Genomic DNA, 17,742 nt, shown 5'->3' on the forward strand with positions numbered 1-17,742 from the left:
TCTGTTTTAGGCGGATAATTGGTACTACTACCACTACTACTGTTGTAACCGTTACTTCTACTGCCGTTGTTACTACTGCGAACGATATCCGTCGAACATATTACCCACTGCTACGCAGGGGCGGGTTTTATCGCTCATCAAGGGAGGGGCTAACGGAGGTTCAAGAATTTAGTTAGTTGTTTTTTAAATCTGTATAAAATTTTAAATTACACAGTATGTTTTTGAGTCCCTCGTAAGAAAGTCATTTTTCTCCCAGTAGTGACACATTTTAAATAGTTACGTTATTGGTATCGATTTTAATCAGAAACCATTTTAAAAACATAGGTATACACATATAATTAACAATAAAAATAAGCTATTTATTTATAAAAATGTATGTAAAATAGGTATCATATTCATCAATGGCAATTGACGATAAATATTTTATAATAATTATTAATGTATCATAATATTTGGCTTTGTAAAATAGTTACCTTAGTGGGAGGGGATAATGCCCCTTAGCCACCCCTTTAAACCTGCCCCTGCTGCTACGGCAACGACTCGGCATTTTTACCACCGGGATGTCGGTAAGGAAACAACAGTTGTTACCGGGACGATTCGGACGTTTCAATAACCGAACCGAACCCAATGTCACACTATAACTTTAGGTTCCGGAGCCTGAGGACGGGACTCAAGCTTTGGTTCTAACCGTACTAACTCGTAGCCACCGCAAAATGCTTGCTATTTTTCGCGAAACGTCGAGCGTTCATCGACTGCAGCTTAAACTAAAGAATGTTCTCGGTTAGTACATGGCATCGGTATAATGTTAGGGTAAGAACTCGAAGCAAGGTCGTATTTTTTGTTCACAAAGGCACAGTTATCACACGGAAATCCATTTAGTTTCATCAATCCGACCCGATCAAATGTAAATATATATTTTATTCTCTTTTTCGTCTATATAGATATACAGAACTTATAAGGTTTTAAAATTCATTAACCACTAACTGCACAAATTGTGGGCGACCTTCCCGTGGAAACTATGTAATACATAATGTAATCATTTCGGGTGCCATTTATTTAGTGTTTTGTGCTCAATTGTAGCATCTTCCCGAGGGATCAGATTTCGAAAATAATGATACGGGTAAAACGTTTCCGACCGAAACCTGGACTCCCGAAATCGCAACAGTCGGAGTTAAGACTGCAGCTCGCGTTTAGAAATATTAAAAAAAAAAAAGTTTAAAACCGTTATCTCTGTAACCTCTTCGTCAGTCGGTATTCTACGAGAATAACATTTGATTTATTTTTATTTTTATACCGCGCTGTCAAAAGTATTTTTCTTTTAGAATGTCACGGAAAGCTCTTAATCTAACCACTTATAAACGGTGATGAAACGTACAGCGTGCCATGAGCTGCAGCAGCACGCTAGACGTAGACAAAGACCAGCCGAAATGACCAGACGAGATCTTAACATAATTGAAATCACGAGATAAAATTCGATAGAGCTAGAGCGGTCCCCCTTTTCGGTGGTTATCGTCCCCAGGTCTGTGGTCGTACGTGAGTCGTCACATTAATAATAGGTCATGCAACACCGCACATACTATTATTAATATTATTATTATCATTATCGATGTGCGTGTGTATAGTGGTCAGGAACGGTCGCCTGAAAGAAACCCGGGATCGTATATGTGTTATGTGCATCATGTATGTACGGTGTCTGACGGTCGGCGCGGTCACCAGCGTTGTTTTCGACGTGAGGATATTGTATGATTTTTTTTTTTTTTATCGGTTTTACGAAAAAAAAGCCCTTGAATTCGGTCGACCAAGGAAAAAAATAAATGAAAAACGGTCCTGCGCACTAACGATGATATATAATGTTGTATATTGTTATTAGGTTTACGAAAACGTAATCGCCCACAACTCATTGCTGTACTATTATACGTGCCCGCGGCCGTCTGATTCGATTACGCCGTGCGCAATGCGTGCACGCGGCTCGCTGATTCAACGTTTTTATAACTTCGCGTGCTTCAAATGTTTATATATTTTCTCTCTCCACTCGTAAACATACGTCCACTACAATGATAATAACCGACGACGATTACGAGCTGTATGGTGTCGTATGAAAATTGTAGAGCGCATTCGGAAATGCTAAGGGATTGTTCTACAAATTATTATGCGGTTAAGGTAAATACACGTTTAATCGATCTGTATCTAAAATACTTGAGACGTTAGCGAAACAATTTCATTATAATCGCTTAGTTGTTTAACATTTTTATTTATTAAAAATTAGAATCTGTGACATTTTAACAGTGAAAAGTTTTTAAAATGAAGACGTGAAAAAGAAGAGGTTCGTTGACTTCACCCAGGTAGTTTTTATTTATTTATTAATTTTTTGTATCCTTGACGATAATTTTTAAGTTATTTTATTTTACCCGCAGTGTTATTATACCGCACTACCTAGTAAGTTTCTATAAGTCTCTATTTAGACGAAATGTAGATTTATCAGGTATTTTTATGGCATATTTGTTGTATTTGCGATTTAGGATGGTAGTTTAGTTTATCATGTAATTTTTTTTCTAGTGATTCTTTGTTAACTCTCTCGCAGTTGGTAAATTAATGTTTGATTTGTTACAATCCAAGGTGCGTTTGTGATATGTCTCAAAGCTATTATACATTTTTTCAACTTTTATGTTGAATCGAACAAAACATAATATTTATAATGTTATGTAGACTCATACCTTGCGAGTACATTCTAAATTTACCAGTTTCAATAATAAAACGTTATCAAACAATAATATTTTATATCATACCATGTTCTATTCCGATATTGTAATATCGTCGTTAAATATATAATTTAAGTACGCCGTATATTTGGTAGGTAAATGTTTACCTAACTAGTAGCTACTGCAAGTGTTTAAACTGAGTGCCAAATTGTCAGGCCGAATAATTTGATGAATGATTTTAAAAATTCTTTACATCAAGTTATGTACGCTCTCCGTTCACGTCAAAAATAATCGTACTTCGGAAATTATGATAAACAATACATTTACGTACCATTACAAGTTATTACCATTCATCTGGGAAATACCTTATATGTGTGTTATATAAAGTATAATGAAGTAGTGTACGGGATGTCATCGAGTAAAGTTCCCGCGTGTCACAGGATTCGGATAACAGAAGACGTTTGATTCGTACGTAAATGCTCAATTATAATTATTATTCGTATACGCGCATGTATAGTCTTACAATACATCAACTAATAATCAACACGTGTTTTAAATTTTAAATGTAAACCGACGTTTGGCGAGAGGTAATACGTTAGGTGCTTTTTATTATTTACTAATCATCAATAAGTAGAACATATTAAATTTCATTGGTTAGAACTTCGCCGGTCATATTGCATCCGATCAATATATTTATATGCATATAATGTTATTAGTTTAATCGGATAAAATTATTTTAACAGACTGTATTATAATTTAACAAAACGTTTTTTTTTTTTTTAATTTTAAACTAAACATTAACCGTTTTTATACTGCATCTGAATGATTATTATATGGTCTCGTCATATTTTTAATTTATTTGGAAATCAGATAGTTATTACCATCGCTAACGTCGAGACAACTTGTGAAAGTTAAATTTGATCATACGCACAGGTATCTATGAATGTCTGTGTCGGACTTTTTTAAAAGTTTAACTGATCAACTTTTAACAAATATACATTGCACATAAAAACCTCTCGCGTTTCGTCGAAGCTTCCGCATGACATGTGCTCTCGTGTTGTTTGTTCGAAATTAATTAATATCCAATGTACCTATTGTAGTTTATTTATCGATTTCTATTTAAAACATGAGCAATTTGATAGCGTATATTATTTATACTACTCTAGTCGACTACAAATCAAAACAATTATATTTTATACTTACTCGATACTTACACTCATTGAATTTTTATTTGTTTTATAGTACATGTTGTTAATTTAATTATAAGTTACTTTTGCTTTTCGGGGTATGATATATATAAGTGTAAATTAAAATAAAACAAATAATAATAATTGTTAAAAACGTTCGAATTCAGTTGATCTGGGAAACGATTTTGTAGGAACTCCGACGATGATGCGAACAATTAACACGCGTTTTAATGAAACGTGTACGAAATCGTTTAATTGTTACACTTGGAAAATCATTGCATGCATAACAACTGCAGCCGCAAGACACTGGTTCGCATATTACGTCACGTTACGTGCGATGCATCGACAAACAGTGGAATAATTAAAAATTAATGCATTTTCACTATCCGTCGAATTTATAGTTTAATAATAATAATATAATAGAGTTTAGCTGAATATACCGATTTCGAGTTAGGAAAATCGTAACATTTAACTATAATGTAGTATAAGTAAGTATATAGTAAGTCCTCGTTTAACGTCGAGATTAGACTTCCAGAAAACACACAATAAAAACCGAAAAAACGTTGAGCGAAACATTTTTTACATACACCTTATTGCAACGTGTTCATTCTAACGAATAAAACAAAATGTACGTAAATTATAACTGTACGATTTAATAATTCTTTTTTTTTTTTTGTTTACATTATTATTAAATTATTTTGAAATCGGCGAAAATTCATAATTCGATTTACATCCATAGTTACGGTTAATTTCTTAAGAATTGAGTGTAGTGTTGACTGTTTTGCTGAATTTTTTTCATCATGATACAGTTCTCGGTTGCACGTTAAGCTGTTCAAACCATTTCGCTGGACCCACGAACATCTTTCATGATCCGAATCTTCATCTTTTGTTGTAATCCGAAGGCTTTCTTCGATTAATTGGAAAGCTTTAGGTAACCCTTTTATCCGCGGGTACTTTTTCATTTGGGTTTTCGCTTTCCTCCACTCGAACTTTGTCGTAATGCTATCGTAACGACCGGATTGTGCGGGGGTCGACGGTTTCTCGCCCACCGATCAACGTATTGTTTTCATAGACATCGATGACAGCGCGCATGACTGACGAGCATTTTATTTCCCGTACGTGCTGCGCACCGACTCACTGCCGTATGACCGTTGATATTTTATTTTTTATTTAAAGAGGTTGTAAAATTTTCAATTATTCTACGTGAACAACACGAAGACCATAATAACGGCAACAATGACAATTACGAAGATCAAAATAAGAAAGTAATAAAGATACAAAACGTTTGCAGGAAGCACGGAAAACTGTAAAGCTCATGCTGCCAAACGTTTCGTACCGCGTTATCTTACGAGATCGAGAGAGGAAAAAATGTAGTCGAGATACGTTCTTTTGATCGGTTGAACGCCGCCGATTCGAGAGAGCGGTAACAGGTTACGACCAGCACGTGATCTAGAATGTTTCACGTTATGTTTATTGTAATACATTAAATGTTATCATTAAGTATCACCAATCCGCAAAACAACGGTTGTCGGGAAACATTAGTGGCCGTTTACTGTTTTCCTTTTATTCATACGTTTGGAGCGCATACGAAGAACAAATGGTATTGTTTGGTTTTGAACACGTGAAACGCGTACCCTGCGGTGCCGCCCGGTTAACCGCCATCGCATCTCGCGGCAGATGTCGGGAAAATCAGCGGACCTGCACGTGGACGAATATGGCGCGTCATGTACGCGTTACAGCTGTGTAACGCACAGCGATCGGTAACGGTTTTGCCGGGCGGGTACGGATTTGTTCTAGGCGCGTAACACGCCGTGAAATCGGTTTTTAGAACTGCGAATATCGTTCGTTCGTTCGTTCGTTCGTTCGTTCGTTTTTTTTTTTTTTTTTTGTCGTTCGTTTTTTCCCGCCGCAGTCGTGCCGCCAACGATTTCGACGCGCGTACGTCCTATTGCACGGGTAACGGTGTGTACCATTTGGCATATTTCTTTTGCGTTTGATTTTCGTTGCGCGGAATGGAAATCATTTTTATTATTTCATTTCTCCCCCCCCCCCCCACTAAAACCTTACCGTCGTGTTCGAGTGGCGCCGCGCGCTGCACGTGTACACATTTTTCGTTCCGTCGCACCGCCGACACGAACGAATAACGCACGAACACCGCGCCGCACTGCGAACGTACGATGTTCAGCGCTTGAACGAGTCGTATCGGTACGGAAACACGTTTATGCGTCGATTTGCTACGATCACGTACCGCGATCGGTGCGGGTTAGGTTTAGAAAAATCACCTCTGAAATGGTAAAATTGAAAAACATCCTACGGGCACATCGATTAATCCGAAGGGCGCACACGTGTAGGGGGAAAAAAAATGTCACACTCTGTCATGAGATTACAGGGGGTAAGCGGATAACTCGAGAGCCACTCTAACTTTTGATTAAGTGAATTCCGTCATCATACCAAAGTATATACCTTTCAGAATATGATGTATCACGTGACCCGTATCGTCCATAGCTTTTTGGATTTACCACAACACAAAACAACCGTATGTAGTAATTGAAAATATCGAAGTGACGGAACATCACTGATATGCAATGGGTACGTGGGGGGGGGTCACTTGAAATAATAATATAAAATATTACCGACATGAAATGTATTTTTATGTGTACGATAATAACGACTGTGATAGTATAGTTGTGGCGAGCCCGTGAATACGTTTATTGATTAGAGAGAAATTTAACATTTTAATAATATTGTAGACATCATAAAAATAATGTATCTCAAAATTATAAAGCACTTTTTTTTTTTTTTTACTTGTAATATATATTTTAATATGATGAATATTTGATTTTCAGGCAAATTTCCAGTATTTATTTCAGTACGGAATTCAAAGTTTTGATTGATTTTAACACAAGATTAATTTAGTTTGGAAACAATAACAGTTTCTAATATAGAATTAAATCGATTCATAGATCTAAATTAATTAATAATTTAAATGAACCTTTTTAATGTCCGTAATATACGGTTTCATCAGCAGTTAAATTATTTTATTCATTCTATTGTGTACTTTTAATCGCTCACAATCGTTTTTCGAACTCGCTGGTTAATCATAGGTTACAAATTTAAAAGTCATCTGCCTCAGTATATCACTAAAAAATTCAACTGTATCCGATTGACTTAAAAAGATAATAAATTATTTTTATACTGATTGACACTAAAATTATGATACGCAGGAACGTGAAGATTTGGGAATAATTTTATTAGGGGGAAAAAAATAATGAACATAAAAATCTCAGCGACCCATAAAATCACATTAATCAAACGAATGAAAGCCGCACACTGTCAACTTAAAAGACGTTTGATTATGAATATACACCATCCCTGCCCGTTTCAGGACATATTTCGTTCGATTTTGATTTTATTTCAAACGTCATTCATACACCGACGTGGGATAAATAAATCATAAAATCATTTACACACTGGGCCGAATAAAAAGGGCGTACATTTAAAATGCAAGACATTTGCGATTGTTGACTTGAAATCATTGAAATCTTTTCGTCGTAATATAATACACCCGTGTATGACCGAAATCATGACATTACATCGATCATCGTTCAAAACCAATTCATCTGTTTGATATTCATATTGAAAGTAAACGAACGCGGCTGTGAAATTCTTATCGTGGTCGTGATATAACGATAATTTGATCACCGCTATTGGTTTCTATTGGTTTTCAGTGTGTCGAATTGACGCGCACGCGAATTATTAACTTTGTGTATGTCGCGCACAGTGGTGCGAAAACCGGGGTGGATGGGGCGACGTTTAACATCGGGGGGCCTTACCATAGACGTGAACTCGGAGGATATTTTCAACGCGAAAGAATCGAGTAACGCGTTTAATGATAAGTAAGTACTCGTAGTTGGTAGTCTTTATCGGGAAAAAAATAATTTACCATTACTTAAATAGTTACAGGGCCTCGGACTTACTATCGGAGCCCCAAAATCCTAGTTGCGTCACTGATCACACGCGTCTGAGCGAAGACGCGTGGCAGTCAGGTCCTCATTCGATTGCGAATACCGCACATGGTTCTGAATGTTTTATAAACATTTGCGTCGTTTCGCGTATTATATTTCGTGTACAGCGATCGTACGCGTCCAAGTATAATATCAAGCGAAACAGAACGCTAAGTCAGCAGTGCGGTAGTCGCACTGTTCGAGAGCACACATTTGTCAACGCTTACTTTCTCATCGCAGCCACCGACCGGTAAATCGTTGATCCGACGAACGTTAACCGCAGGACAAAACATGCGGTCCAAGGATCATCGAAACGTGCACCAAGTGTGAGCACCGATTTACAATTTTACGCGTGAATATAAATAATATTAAACGCATAGCCGTATCGAATACGGTTTTAAATTATAGGTCAAAACGTGCGTGTACTCATTTTAAAATTGATCACTGTCATCGTTCCGACTGCTAACTTGTCTTGTCCGAAATCTGGATGTAGTTTCGACACGGTCGAATATGTTCGGCTGCTGCCGGGTCCAGTCGGACTCGGTACGCAAGTCTACAGATATTAAATTTTCTCGAGAAAAAAAAAAGTCTACGGGCCAAAATTCTTTCGCGGGGGGTTAAGCAGTGCTTGATCTGTTTACAGGTTGATCCGGCGCCGGTTGTGCAATCCACACAAATGCGTTTCGGCGGTTAGTGTCGGAGAACGGTGTGTCGGCGAAAGGTTTTCCGCGAACAACTGCTGCACCGGATCTAGAACAGCGCTCCGTGTGCGCATGCAAATCAATCGCGTAAGAAAAACCACCGCGCAACGCGCACCAGACGTACGCAATTGCGTCATCGACTCCGATTCTTACCCGAGTCCGGACGAACGAGGGACGAACGAGGGACGATCGAGACCGGTTGGGGATGAGCTACGTGGAAACGGAATGATCTGTGTTTTCAAGGCATTATTGTTAACATTATTATTATTCGTCTTCGCTTCCGCAACGCTGCAGCCTTTATTCCGGGGACAGATGTCATCGTCTGAATATAAACGCCCTTAACGAGACGCTGACGGTTGACGGGATGGCAGCGGTGGACCCCCGAAGCGTTTATTTTCTATTCCATATATCAAATACTCGGTTCATCTGTCGCCGGCGCGTTTTTTCGACCGTCCGCGCGCACCGCACTTTGCTTCTACAAATTTATTTTACTCCCATCACACACTTCATCAAGGCTCGACCCACACGGGGTCCGGTGTAAAACTTTACATTCCAGATCTGAACTGCTGCAGTGACAATTAACGGTCTTTAATGTAAGACGCCCAGTGCCCCGATGACTTCAAGATTTAAATTACCCCAAATTTACAAAAATTACATTTTATTCGTAGAATATCATAATTTTATAGTTTTTTTTTTTTTTACACTAATATCGAATGCAAAATATTGAATAAAGTTGACTTTTATAAAAATAATGCAATTTTATCAACGAAAAAAAAACTGAGGGTTTCGCCTTCATATGACATGAGTGGATAGGGTTTAAATAAATCTTGACAAATTTTTTACCATAAAGGTGTACTATACGGCGGTTTACAATTTATGTGTTTTTAAGGCCCCCTTGATATATATTAGGGACTCACATCCCTTAAAAACGGTTCCGACGATATCTGTACGAGTAGGTAGGATAAAAATATTTGACCGAAATCGTTCAAATGCAAGCGACGAGGTAAAGGAATGTTACATGTAACACACATACAAACACGTATTGAGTGTATCGATATAATTTTATTACAAGGTTGTAAAATTTGAAGCTTTTCAAAAACGTTACCGATGGACGGTCTTTGAAAAAAGATAAAAATTAATAATACGGAAAAACCGTAATTATACTTTCGATATAATTTATCAGAACAACATTATAAATGACGTCGGACTTTTTAGACGTTGAATTATTATGCGTTTTCGTAAATACAGTTTACATTGGACAATTACATGGCTGCTTCGTCGAAACAATATTGGCTATACCTACGATTAAATTTATTTTCAAACATGTATACTATTTAGTTGACATAATAATAATTGTTGTTGTTGTTGTTATGATATGATTAAAATGCACAATATATAGAAACTTACGCACAAAAAATTCTTGACAAACGGGATGGGTTTCGTGATTTTCATCGTTTTAAAATATAAATATTAAAGTAAAACGTATTACGATAAGATGGTTTGGAAATAAAAACTTCAACTTAAGTACTCGTATTTCAAAAATGTTGCTCCATATCGTATGTACACGAATCTTCTGACTATTGAAAAGGTAAAAACAGTAAAACTAAAAGGCAACTTTTAAATGTATTTATTTACAATTTAATATAATTACACTATTTTATAAAAAAAAAAATAAAAATTCGTTTAGTATTTTAAATATAGGTGTTTAGAATTCGTTTTATTTTGTTCATAGGGAAAATAATGTAATAACAATAGTAAAAGTTTTTTTTGTCCGATTTGCTGCATAATTATTATTCAAATTATTATAAAATATTATACAATATTAATTTTCAAAAATGTATAGGGATCGCATAATACAAGAAAAAAAATATATTTGTCTCAAATAATTGATATTAAAACATGTATTTATTCCTTGGGTGGTGGATTCTTTGCTGGTATTCTAGAGATCTGTTCCATAAGGAAAGGTTTTGCAATTTTTCTACTTCACTACTTACTAAGATGAGTAAAAAAATGGAAGAACAAATAATAAAAAATAAATTGAATAAAAAATATGATATTCTAATAATCATATTTTTTATTTTAATAAAAAAATAAATAAAATGAATTATTTAATATGTAAATTGATTATACGAGGGAGTCCATTGGTATTTTCATACCTATATTACTACCTTAAAAAATTCTGGGAGATCAAACAAAGGTTAAGAACCCTACTCTATGTATATATTATGAAGGGTTAAATCAAACGAGTTAAAATAAGAAAATATTTATCAAAAAGAAATAATCTCTCGCTAGGTATACAAGAACATTTTTGAAATTCACGTTTCTAATGAAATTATCAATTTATAGAATAAATCGAATCACACGATTTTCGAAAGGTATTAAAGACGTTAAGATTTTAATGAATGACTTAGCATACAATTAATAATTGGTTTAAACGTGTTATAGTATATTAAGTTATTAAGTATTAAGTTTCGGTACAGCTGTATCGAATTAAAGTGTTTTTCATGAAATATGTTTTGTTACATAATGATTTAGTATTACAAATCCACACGTTTGAAGGAATTAATAAAAAAAAAAAAGAAATGAATGCATCATTTGCTAATGATATTCGCAGATCATAGAAAAATACTTAACTTATGTGTACGCATATACGACGTAAAAAAACGTTTATAATCATATAATTAAGGAAATGATACAAATGTTCGATTCCTCCGAAATAAATGAATTTCGATTAAAATATTACGTAAATACCGTGAACAGAATTCAATTATCGGATAGTAGTAGACCTCCAAAGCGATAAATCGTTAGCCTAACCTTACGTGGCGTTGATTGATTTCCGCGCGATGGTCGTGTCGTAAAAATCAATTGTCATGAAGTGTATCGACAGTTTTCGCCGGGTCCGCTGTGCAACGAACACATTTTACCTAATAGAATTTGTCGTTCGCACGTATAAATAAACGTATATATTAAACAGTCGGAGGTATTTGTTAATTATTATTATTACTATTAATATTATTACGTTTTTCTTTTCCGTTCCTGCTAACCTCGTTGTCTATTAGGGAAGAACGACGTTCGAATCTCAATGGATTACCAGTGGCGTATTTATGGTGCGGGGCATACGTGGAGGGGGGGGGGGTGCGAACTCGTTGAACTTAAATTTTAATATCCTACGAAAATTTTTCGATTTTAACTTGAAAACTGGAAATTTAAAAATGAAAAATCCTTAAGATTACGATCGAAGCCAGCTAGCGTTCTATCATTATTTTGATTGAAATTACGTTACGACGAAAAATGCATAAACAATGTGCGTTACCACGGAATAATTAGTCAGCGCTTGCCACCCCTTTTCCGATCCCTAGACTGTTCCAAAAGAATCCCGAACACGCCACCGGCAATTGCACAGACTTGTATAAGGTATATACGTACCGTTACCGCGTTTCAGATGTCAGTCGTGTTCGAGAAAACAACGGCACTGCTCCGAACATCGGTGCCGTTGTGTGCACAATAAAAAAGTTAGCGAAGTTTTGCGCGCGAAACGTGTACAAACTTTCGGCCCCGGTAACGTAACGCGCACGTCCGTGCAAGTTTTGACGTGTACAACGTGGAGAGCGTATCGATCTTTGTCGAGCTGGTTTCGCTCTGCGGACGAATGGACGCCGCGCGCTGGCGGCGACAGCGCAACCGCTGGCAAATCGTGCCGCGCCGTAGGGTTGTTGTCAAAGTCACAAATAACGGATCGGATGTTTGAGTGTATACGTGTATGAAGAGAGGGTGTGTGTGTGCGAGAGAGAGAGAGAGGGAGAGAGGTGTTTTACTTTGTCGTTTCGCAAAATATGAATCGATGGACACAAGACGTACAATAATAATAATAATAATAATAATAATATTTATATGGTACATGGTTTTTTTATGTAATAAAAAATAATGACGAGAACGTGTTAGCACAAAAACGTATTTGAAAACGTGCGGAACGCCCGGTGAGTGGTTTCCGGGGGACGACGGTGACGGTTGGCAAAAATTAGGCCAAAGTGGATGCGGGATGACGACGAGCGACGGTGATGGGGGTTGTGGTAAACGGGGGATGCGCAGAGCAAGGTCGTCATCGGCGGCGTCGCGTGGAGTAAAAAAATTCGAAAAATAAACACACACGCACCGAGACAGAGAATGGACAGAATGGACGTCGGTTACGGAAGATCGGTCGCCATGAGAAATATTGCGCGAGAACAAACGATCACTGACGGACGTACAAAATAAAGGATGTGAAAACCGTATATGGCAAGGTATGGGATTGTTCATGGGCCAGGAGCAAGTGTTTTTCGTCATATTTATACGTATGCGAAATATTCTTATCTAACGCTCTCGAACAAGGCTATGGGAGGGTTTAGCTTCTCCTCCAAAATTTTTTCATAAAATAAAATTGAATGATTTCGAATTCCTATTGTTTTTGAAATTTTAAAATTTTTTCAAAAGAACATATTCATACTCTACGTCCTTTTTTAAATATCTTTTGCTGACTATGCGTCCTTGCGTCCGAATATCAGTTGTTGTTCACGTTCTGTTGTATAAAGTTTATTATTCACGCACAAGGAGAGTGAAATTTAACTAATTGACAGTATGTGAAAGAGGAAAATGTATGTTGTAAACAAGTTACCGCAAAGTAATCATATAATACAATAAACAGAAGTTCAAGACAATTACTTTTCGTTTTAAAACTGTACAAGTGCTTGGGAAAAACAAGGTCAAGATGTGCGGTGGATTGGGAGATGGTTTGAGGATGGTGGTGGTGATCGGTAAACCGCATCTCTCGTCCTCATCACGACGACGCTTACGGTACACGCGTACGGATAGTCAAGAAGAATTTATCAGTGATGAGGCCGTGCGTTCGATATGTCATCATCCTCCTCCTCCTCCTCCGACGCGATCGTGGGGGTAAGCGTCTCTAGCCGAGACCAGATACCCTGTCAAAAGCTTGCCCCGACCCTTGTTCCTTATCCTTATCCCTTATCCCGCTCTGCTGGCGACGCGCCGGTTCGCTGAAGAGTTTTTTGTTTTTTATTATTAGGTTTTTTTTATTGGGTTTTTTTTTTTTTTGGTTTTTTCGTCGTTTGGGTACAACGACGTAATGGTCCCACGACGGTAGCGTTGGCGGAACGCGCGGACACACAGGTAGTTGGACGTCGACGACGTGAAATCATTCGGGCGACGAGCACGGTGGCGTTTCCCGATGATGGTAATAGTGGTTGTAGCGGCGGTAGTCGTTGGGCAGGTACTCGTGACTGTTGTACAAGCGGCCCATGTTGAAGCCCGACATGTCGTGCAGGTTGGGATGCGACGAGTGGTAGTCGTAGTGCAGATCTCGGTGCGCCGGGAAACGATTCATCGACCGTGTCTGTAAAATCGAATCATCGGTTATTGCGTTAATCGTTGACACTTTACAAGGGACAGAAAGGAATGGGGTTGACGGGGTAGCTGTTGGGAGCATATGAAACGATTCAAATGTTAATGAACGTATTTTTTCAAGAAAACACAACGAAAACTGTTTTTATCTTTTCTGAAACATTAAGATCGGTAAAAACGGAGGAGACGCTAAAATTTTTAGAAATCAAACAGTTCGTTTTGTATAGGTTGTAAGATTTTTCTTTGGTGTTTCGAGAATTGAAATTTTTTTTTTTTTTAAATTTCAATGCGTGTGGTATGATCCTATACAATTGGAAACACCTTACTTTCATTTTCTATTTATGTTTTTAGACACTAGGTTTATGCACCCGTTTTGCGTGAGAACTCGCGCAACACCGATGCACTAGAAATTTCGTGATAATATCGCGGTTACCAAAACCATGTTTTGGTAACATTGCGATTCATGATAATCAACCATCCGTTACGATATAATACTGTTACGCGGGCGGTAAGCTTTAACGATGAACACCTGATTGTGTACATGAATACATACACGTACACCATACATACGACATATAACATTCATCTCATCCACCACATTACACAGGTTTTAAGATTTATTTTTATATATACATTATTGTTATTATATTTACAAGCATAATACACAGTTCATACATCGTTACATCATCCGATGTTGGTTATTTTAATCGTAATTCATTAAAATAAGGCTTACGTTTTCAAAATATTTCAGTGAAACTAATGGTTAAAATAAAATATGTAAAAAGATTTGAAAACCTAACGGATAAGGAACAAAATAAACTTCGTTTGGACCGTAGGGTGAAAGGGTCTATCTACCTGCAAGCTTACGTGTGCTTTTTTACGGAGGAATTTAAGCATGTTGTCCGATGACCGTGTAAAAGCTCGTTCGCAGAGCCCCTCCGAGATGTAGCGTTACGGTCAAATTTTTTGAAAATATCTTTAATTCTTCGGTCCGTCCCTTATAATTTATTATCAACGTATCGAAAATATGCGAATCGATGCTACCTCCGATGAAATCGAGTTTTATCGTACTGCACAGAGTTTCATAAAAGTTCGAGTAAAGTGCATAAACAATTTCTAAAAAATTATTATTCTCCATTGTATGTTCCATCGATTTTCATGTGGTCCATTTTAGGGTTGGGTTTAATATATGTGAATTCCACTGGTACGTTATTTTTTACAGGAAAATAAAAGAATACATGTAAATTCTACCAAAGGTAGTTAACTCCACCGATTACAATTATTTTTAACTGTTATTGTTTTTAATTGTTTAACGAATTTAGACTGTTTTATCGAGATATTAACGATGTATGTGTACTTGAAATTTACTTACCGAAGGGCCATTAAGTTTTTAATGTAGTGACGAAACATTAGTGCTCACGAATCTCTTTTTATTTTCTCGAGAAAAATCATACACATCCAAACGTAAATCTTATTCGAAAACTCTTACAGCATTTTCAAATTTTTATCTACCCAAAGTTAATTAAACGGTAGGCGAATATATAGACGAATGAAAAAGTTCAATATTACAACAGCACAATTCTTTGTATAATGAGAATAATGATAATGATAATGATAATAGTCAGAGCGGTATCCAAATTGCCGTGATAAGTTAAAAAGTCACCGACGTCATTCAGTTTTTTTTTTTCAGACGACATAACAAATATTGGTATATATATATATATATATATATATATATATATATATATATACATACATATATATTTTGCTACGTATGCTAAATCCCTATGCGTAATTATGAAATATATTTCAATGGAATTTATTTCCGATTTAATTGTTGGAAATTCTCAGTTAAAAAATATTCCCTAGTCGAATTTATAAGAAAAAAGTTCAACAAATGTCAAAATCAGTGACATTTACATGCGTCTATACTAGAAACTAACTATCATAAAAAAACCAATATAATACATAAATAAATATACCTATATCAACGAATAATCGTATAGAATAAACTCGTGTTATCGCATGGATATCAATTAGAGCTTCTTATTTCACGTTTATACGCTTTCACGTATCCCCGTGAAATTAACATACGAGAATATAAAAAAGTGCACTTGAAAACTCTGTATACACGTGTAATTATTCACGTGCACAAGTATATACACGTATTTTAGTCTTAATATTTTCTTTAAATTCGTAATATTTGTAAATCAACAAGTTAATACTCGTGTTTATATATTTTTTGTTAATAACGATGTTATTTTTGAGGTTAATAAGTTGTATTCGCACTGCAGTACAACGTCATAAGTAATACTTAAAACAAATATTCGTGAATACGTGAACACGTATACGAAACGTGTAATAAATATACGTGAATACAAATATATCATTCACACGTTCATGGGTTACGCGTAGGTTAGACATCAATTCATGTTTCCAATAGAGACCTCTGGTAGTACCAATTTTCTCCATTGAATCATCATTATCGAGTTCAGTTAGTTGATTTAAACTTTTCTGCGTACTGTTGTGTATACTTAGGCGTGCAATATCACTTACTGCATTTAAGGATAGTAATCGAAGTGCAACGAATCGCGCACGGATTTTTACACGTAATCCAGTTGCGATCATACGAACGAGTTGAACGAGCGATGGTGAAACGTACAAACGGTAATGGACTGCATTCCATATGGAGTTATTTTTTTCGGATTACACTTAAGGAGCGTACAGGGATCTAAGCGTTTCGTGAACTTTGCGTGATATTTGATTAATTATAGACACATATGGAGAGAACTCCATATGATTAAAAAATCATATAAGTAGATGGTTAGAATATGAATTCGCGGATCTCGAAATCTGGGTCTTCCGATTTACAGGTGAGGCTATTGCTATCGACATATATACATTTCGATATTTATGCGGTCTTTCGACATTCGGAGCGATTTTGTTCATGTGCAGTACTGGAAATAAATCAACTATATCGTTATGCAATATTTCCTTGCTGCTTTTAAGAACGGTTTCGTATTGTTTTACTAATCAAAATGTTAATGACGGTATTTATTGATTATAATATGAGTTTTTTCGCGTATAATACCTGTAATATATGCATACCAGTAAATCGGCCATCTGTATCTTCATTACGTCCATATGCTAAAATAGTGTTGAACGTTTCAATTCAATATCAATCGATAGTTGAAAATTAAAATACGATTGATATTGTGAACGATGATGAAACGAAAACCATCAAGCCAAAAGAAAGAAAACGCATAGCGAATTCACTTTTTAAACGTAGGCATAACGCGTGTACGATAAAAATGAAAAATAAAAATAAAAGTTATTTTTTCACCGACTTTTTTAACCGTAACCGTAAAAGATATTTGCGTTATTTATGCGATATTCGTTATTTATTTAAAATATTTTATACGAATTTTCGATGACATCATTCGTGTATGAACAACTGTTGTAGCATTACTAAACAGCAACGTTACGCTGGTGATTTTCATGCGAAATAATGTTGATTTCTGCAGGATCGACAGAAAAAAAAAAGAAACGTGTTTTTTTTTTTTTTTTTACAAAATCAACATTATGCGAAATCGTGTAAAATGGTGAAAAAATAAATCGTGCGGAATCGGGTGTTACATACCTGATGTAACCCTAGGGCCGCGACACTGCGGTCGTACTATGCGTGGTTATCGTTTTGCGGTGTTTACCGCGGATTATTTGCCGTCACGGATTTTCCGTGACATCAAAAAACGAA

General features: G+C 36.2%; 2 protein-coding genes across 4 annotated transcripts in view; one reads left to right on the forward strand and one right to left on the reverse strand.

The window, feature by feature from the left end:
* The first annotated feature begins 6,996 nt into the window (after positions 1-6,996).
* LOC112682892 lies at positions 6,997-9,227 on the forward strand. Of its 2 annotated transcripts, XR_003148555.1 has the most exons (3): positions 6,997-7,782; positions 7,844-8,216; positions 8,534-9,227. XR_003148555.1 is itself a non-coding variant. In XM_025553657.1 (2 exons), the coding sequence occupies exons 1-2, from the start codon at positions 8,182-8,184 to the stop codon at positions 8,931-8,933; spliced, it is 435 nt and encodes a 144-aa protein (XP_025409442.1). In that variant the 5' UTR covers positions 6,997-8,181; the 3' UTR covers positions 8,934-9,227. The 2 variants fall into 2 exon arrangements, 1 of the variants encoding a protein (XP_025409442.1); XM_025553657.1 differs by having other exon boundaries at positions 6,997-8,216.
* A 4,438-nt stretch (positions 9,228-13,665) lies between these two features.
* The window catches only part of LOC112682869, a 131,191-nt gene continuing 127,114 nt past the window's right edge, over positions 13,666-17,742 (reverse strand). For both annotated transcript variants that reach the window (XM_025553625.1, XM_025553624.1), the window contains one exon: positions 13,666-13,980. In XM_025553625.1, the coding sequence (XP_025409410.1) occupies positions 13,783-13,980 (198 nt within the window). In that variant the 3' untranslated portion in view covers positions 13,666-13,782. The remainder of the gene's footprint in view (positions 13,981-17,742) is intronic.

Source organism: Sipha flava, unplaced genomic scaffold, assembly GCF_003268045.1.
Source record: "Sipha flava isolate LNK unplaced genomic scaffold, YSA_version1 213_pilon_pilon, whole genome shotgun sequence".
Classification (NCBI taxonomy): Eukaryota; Metazoa; Arthropoda; class Insecta; order Hemiptera; family Aphididae; genus Sipha; species Sipha flava.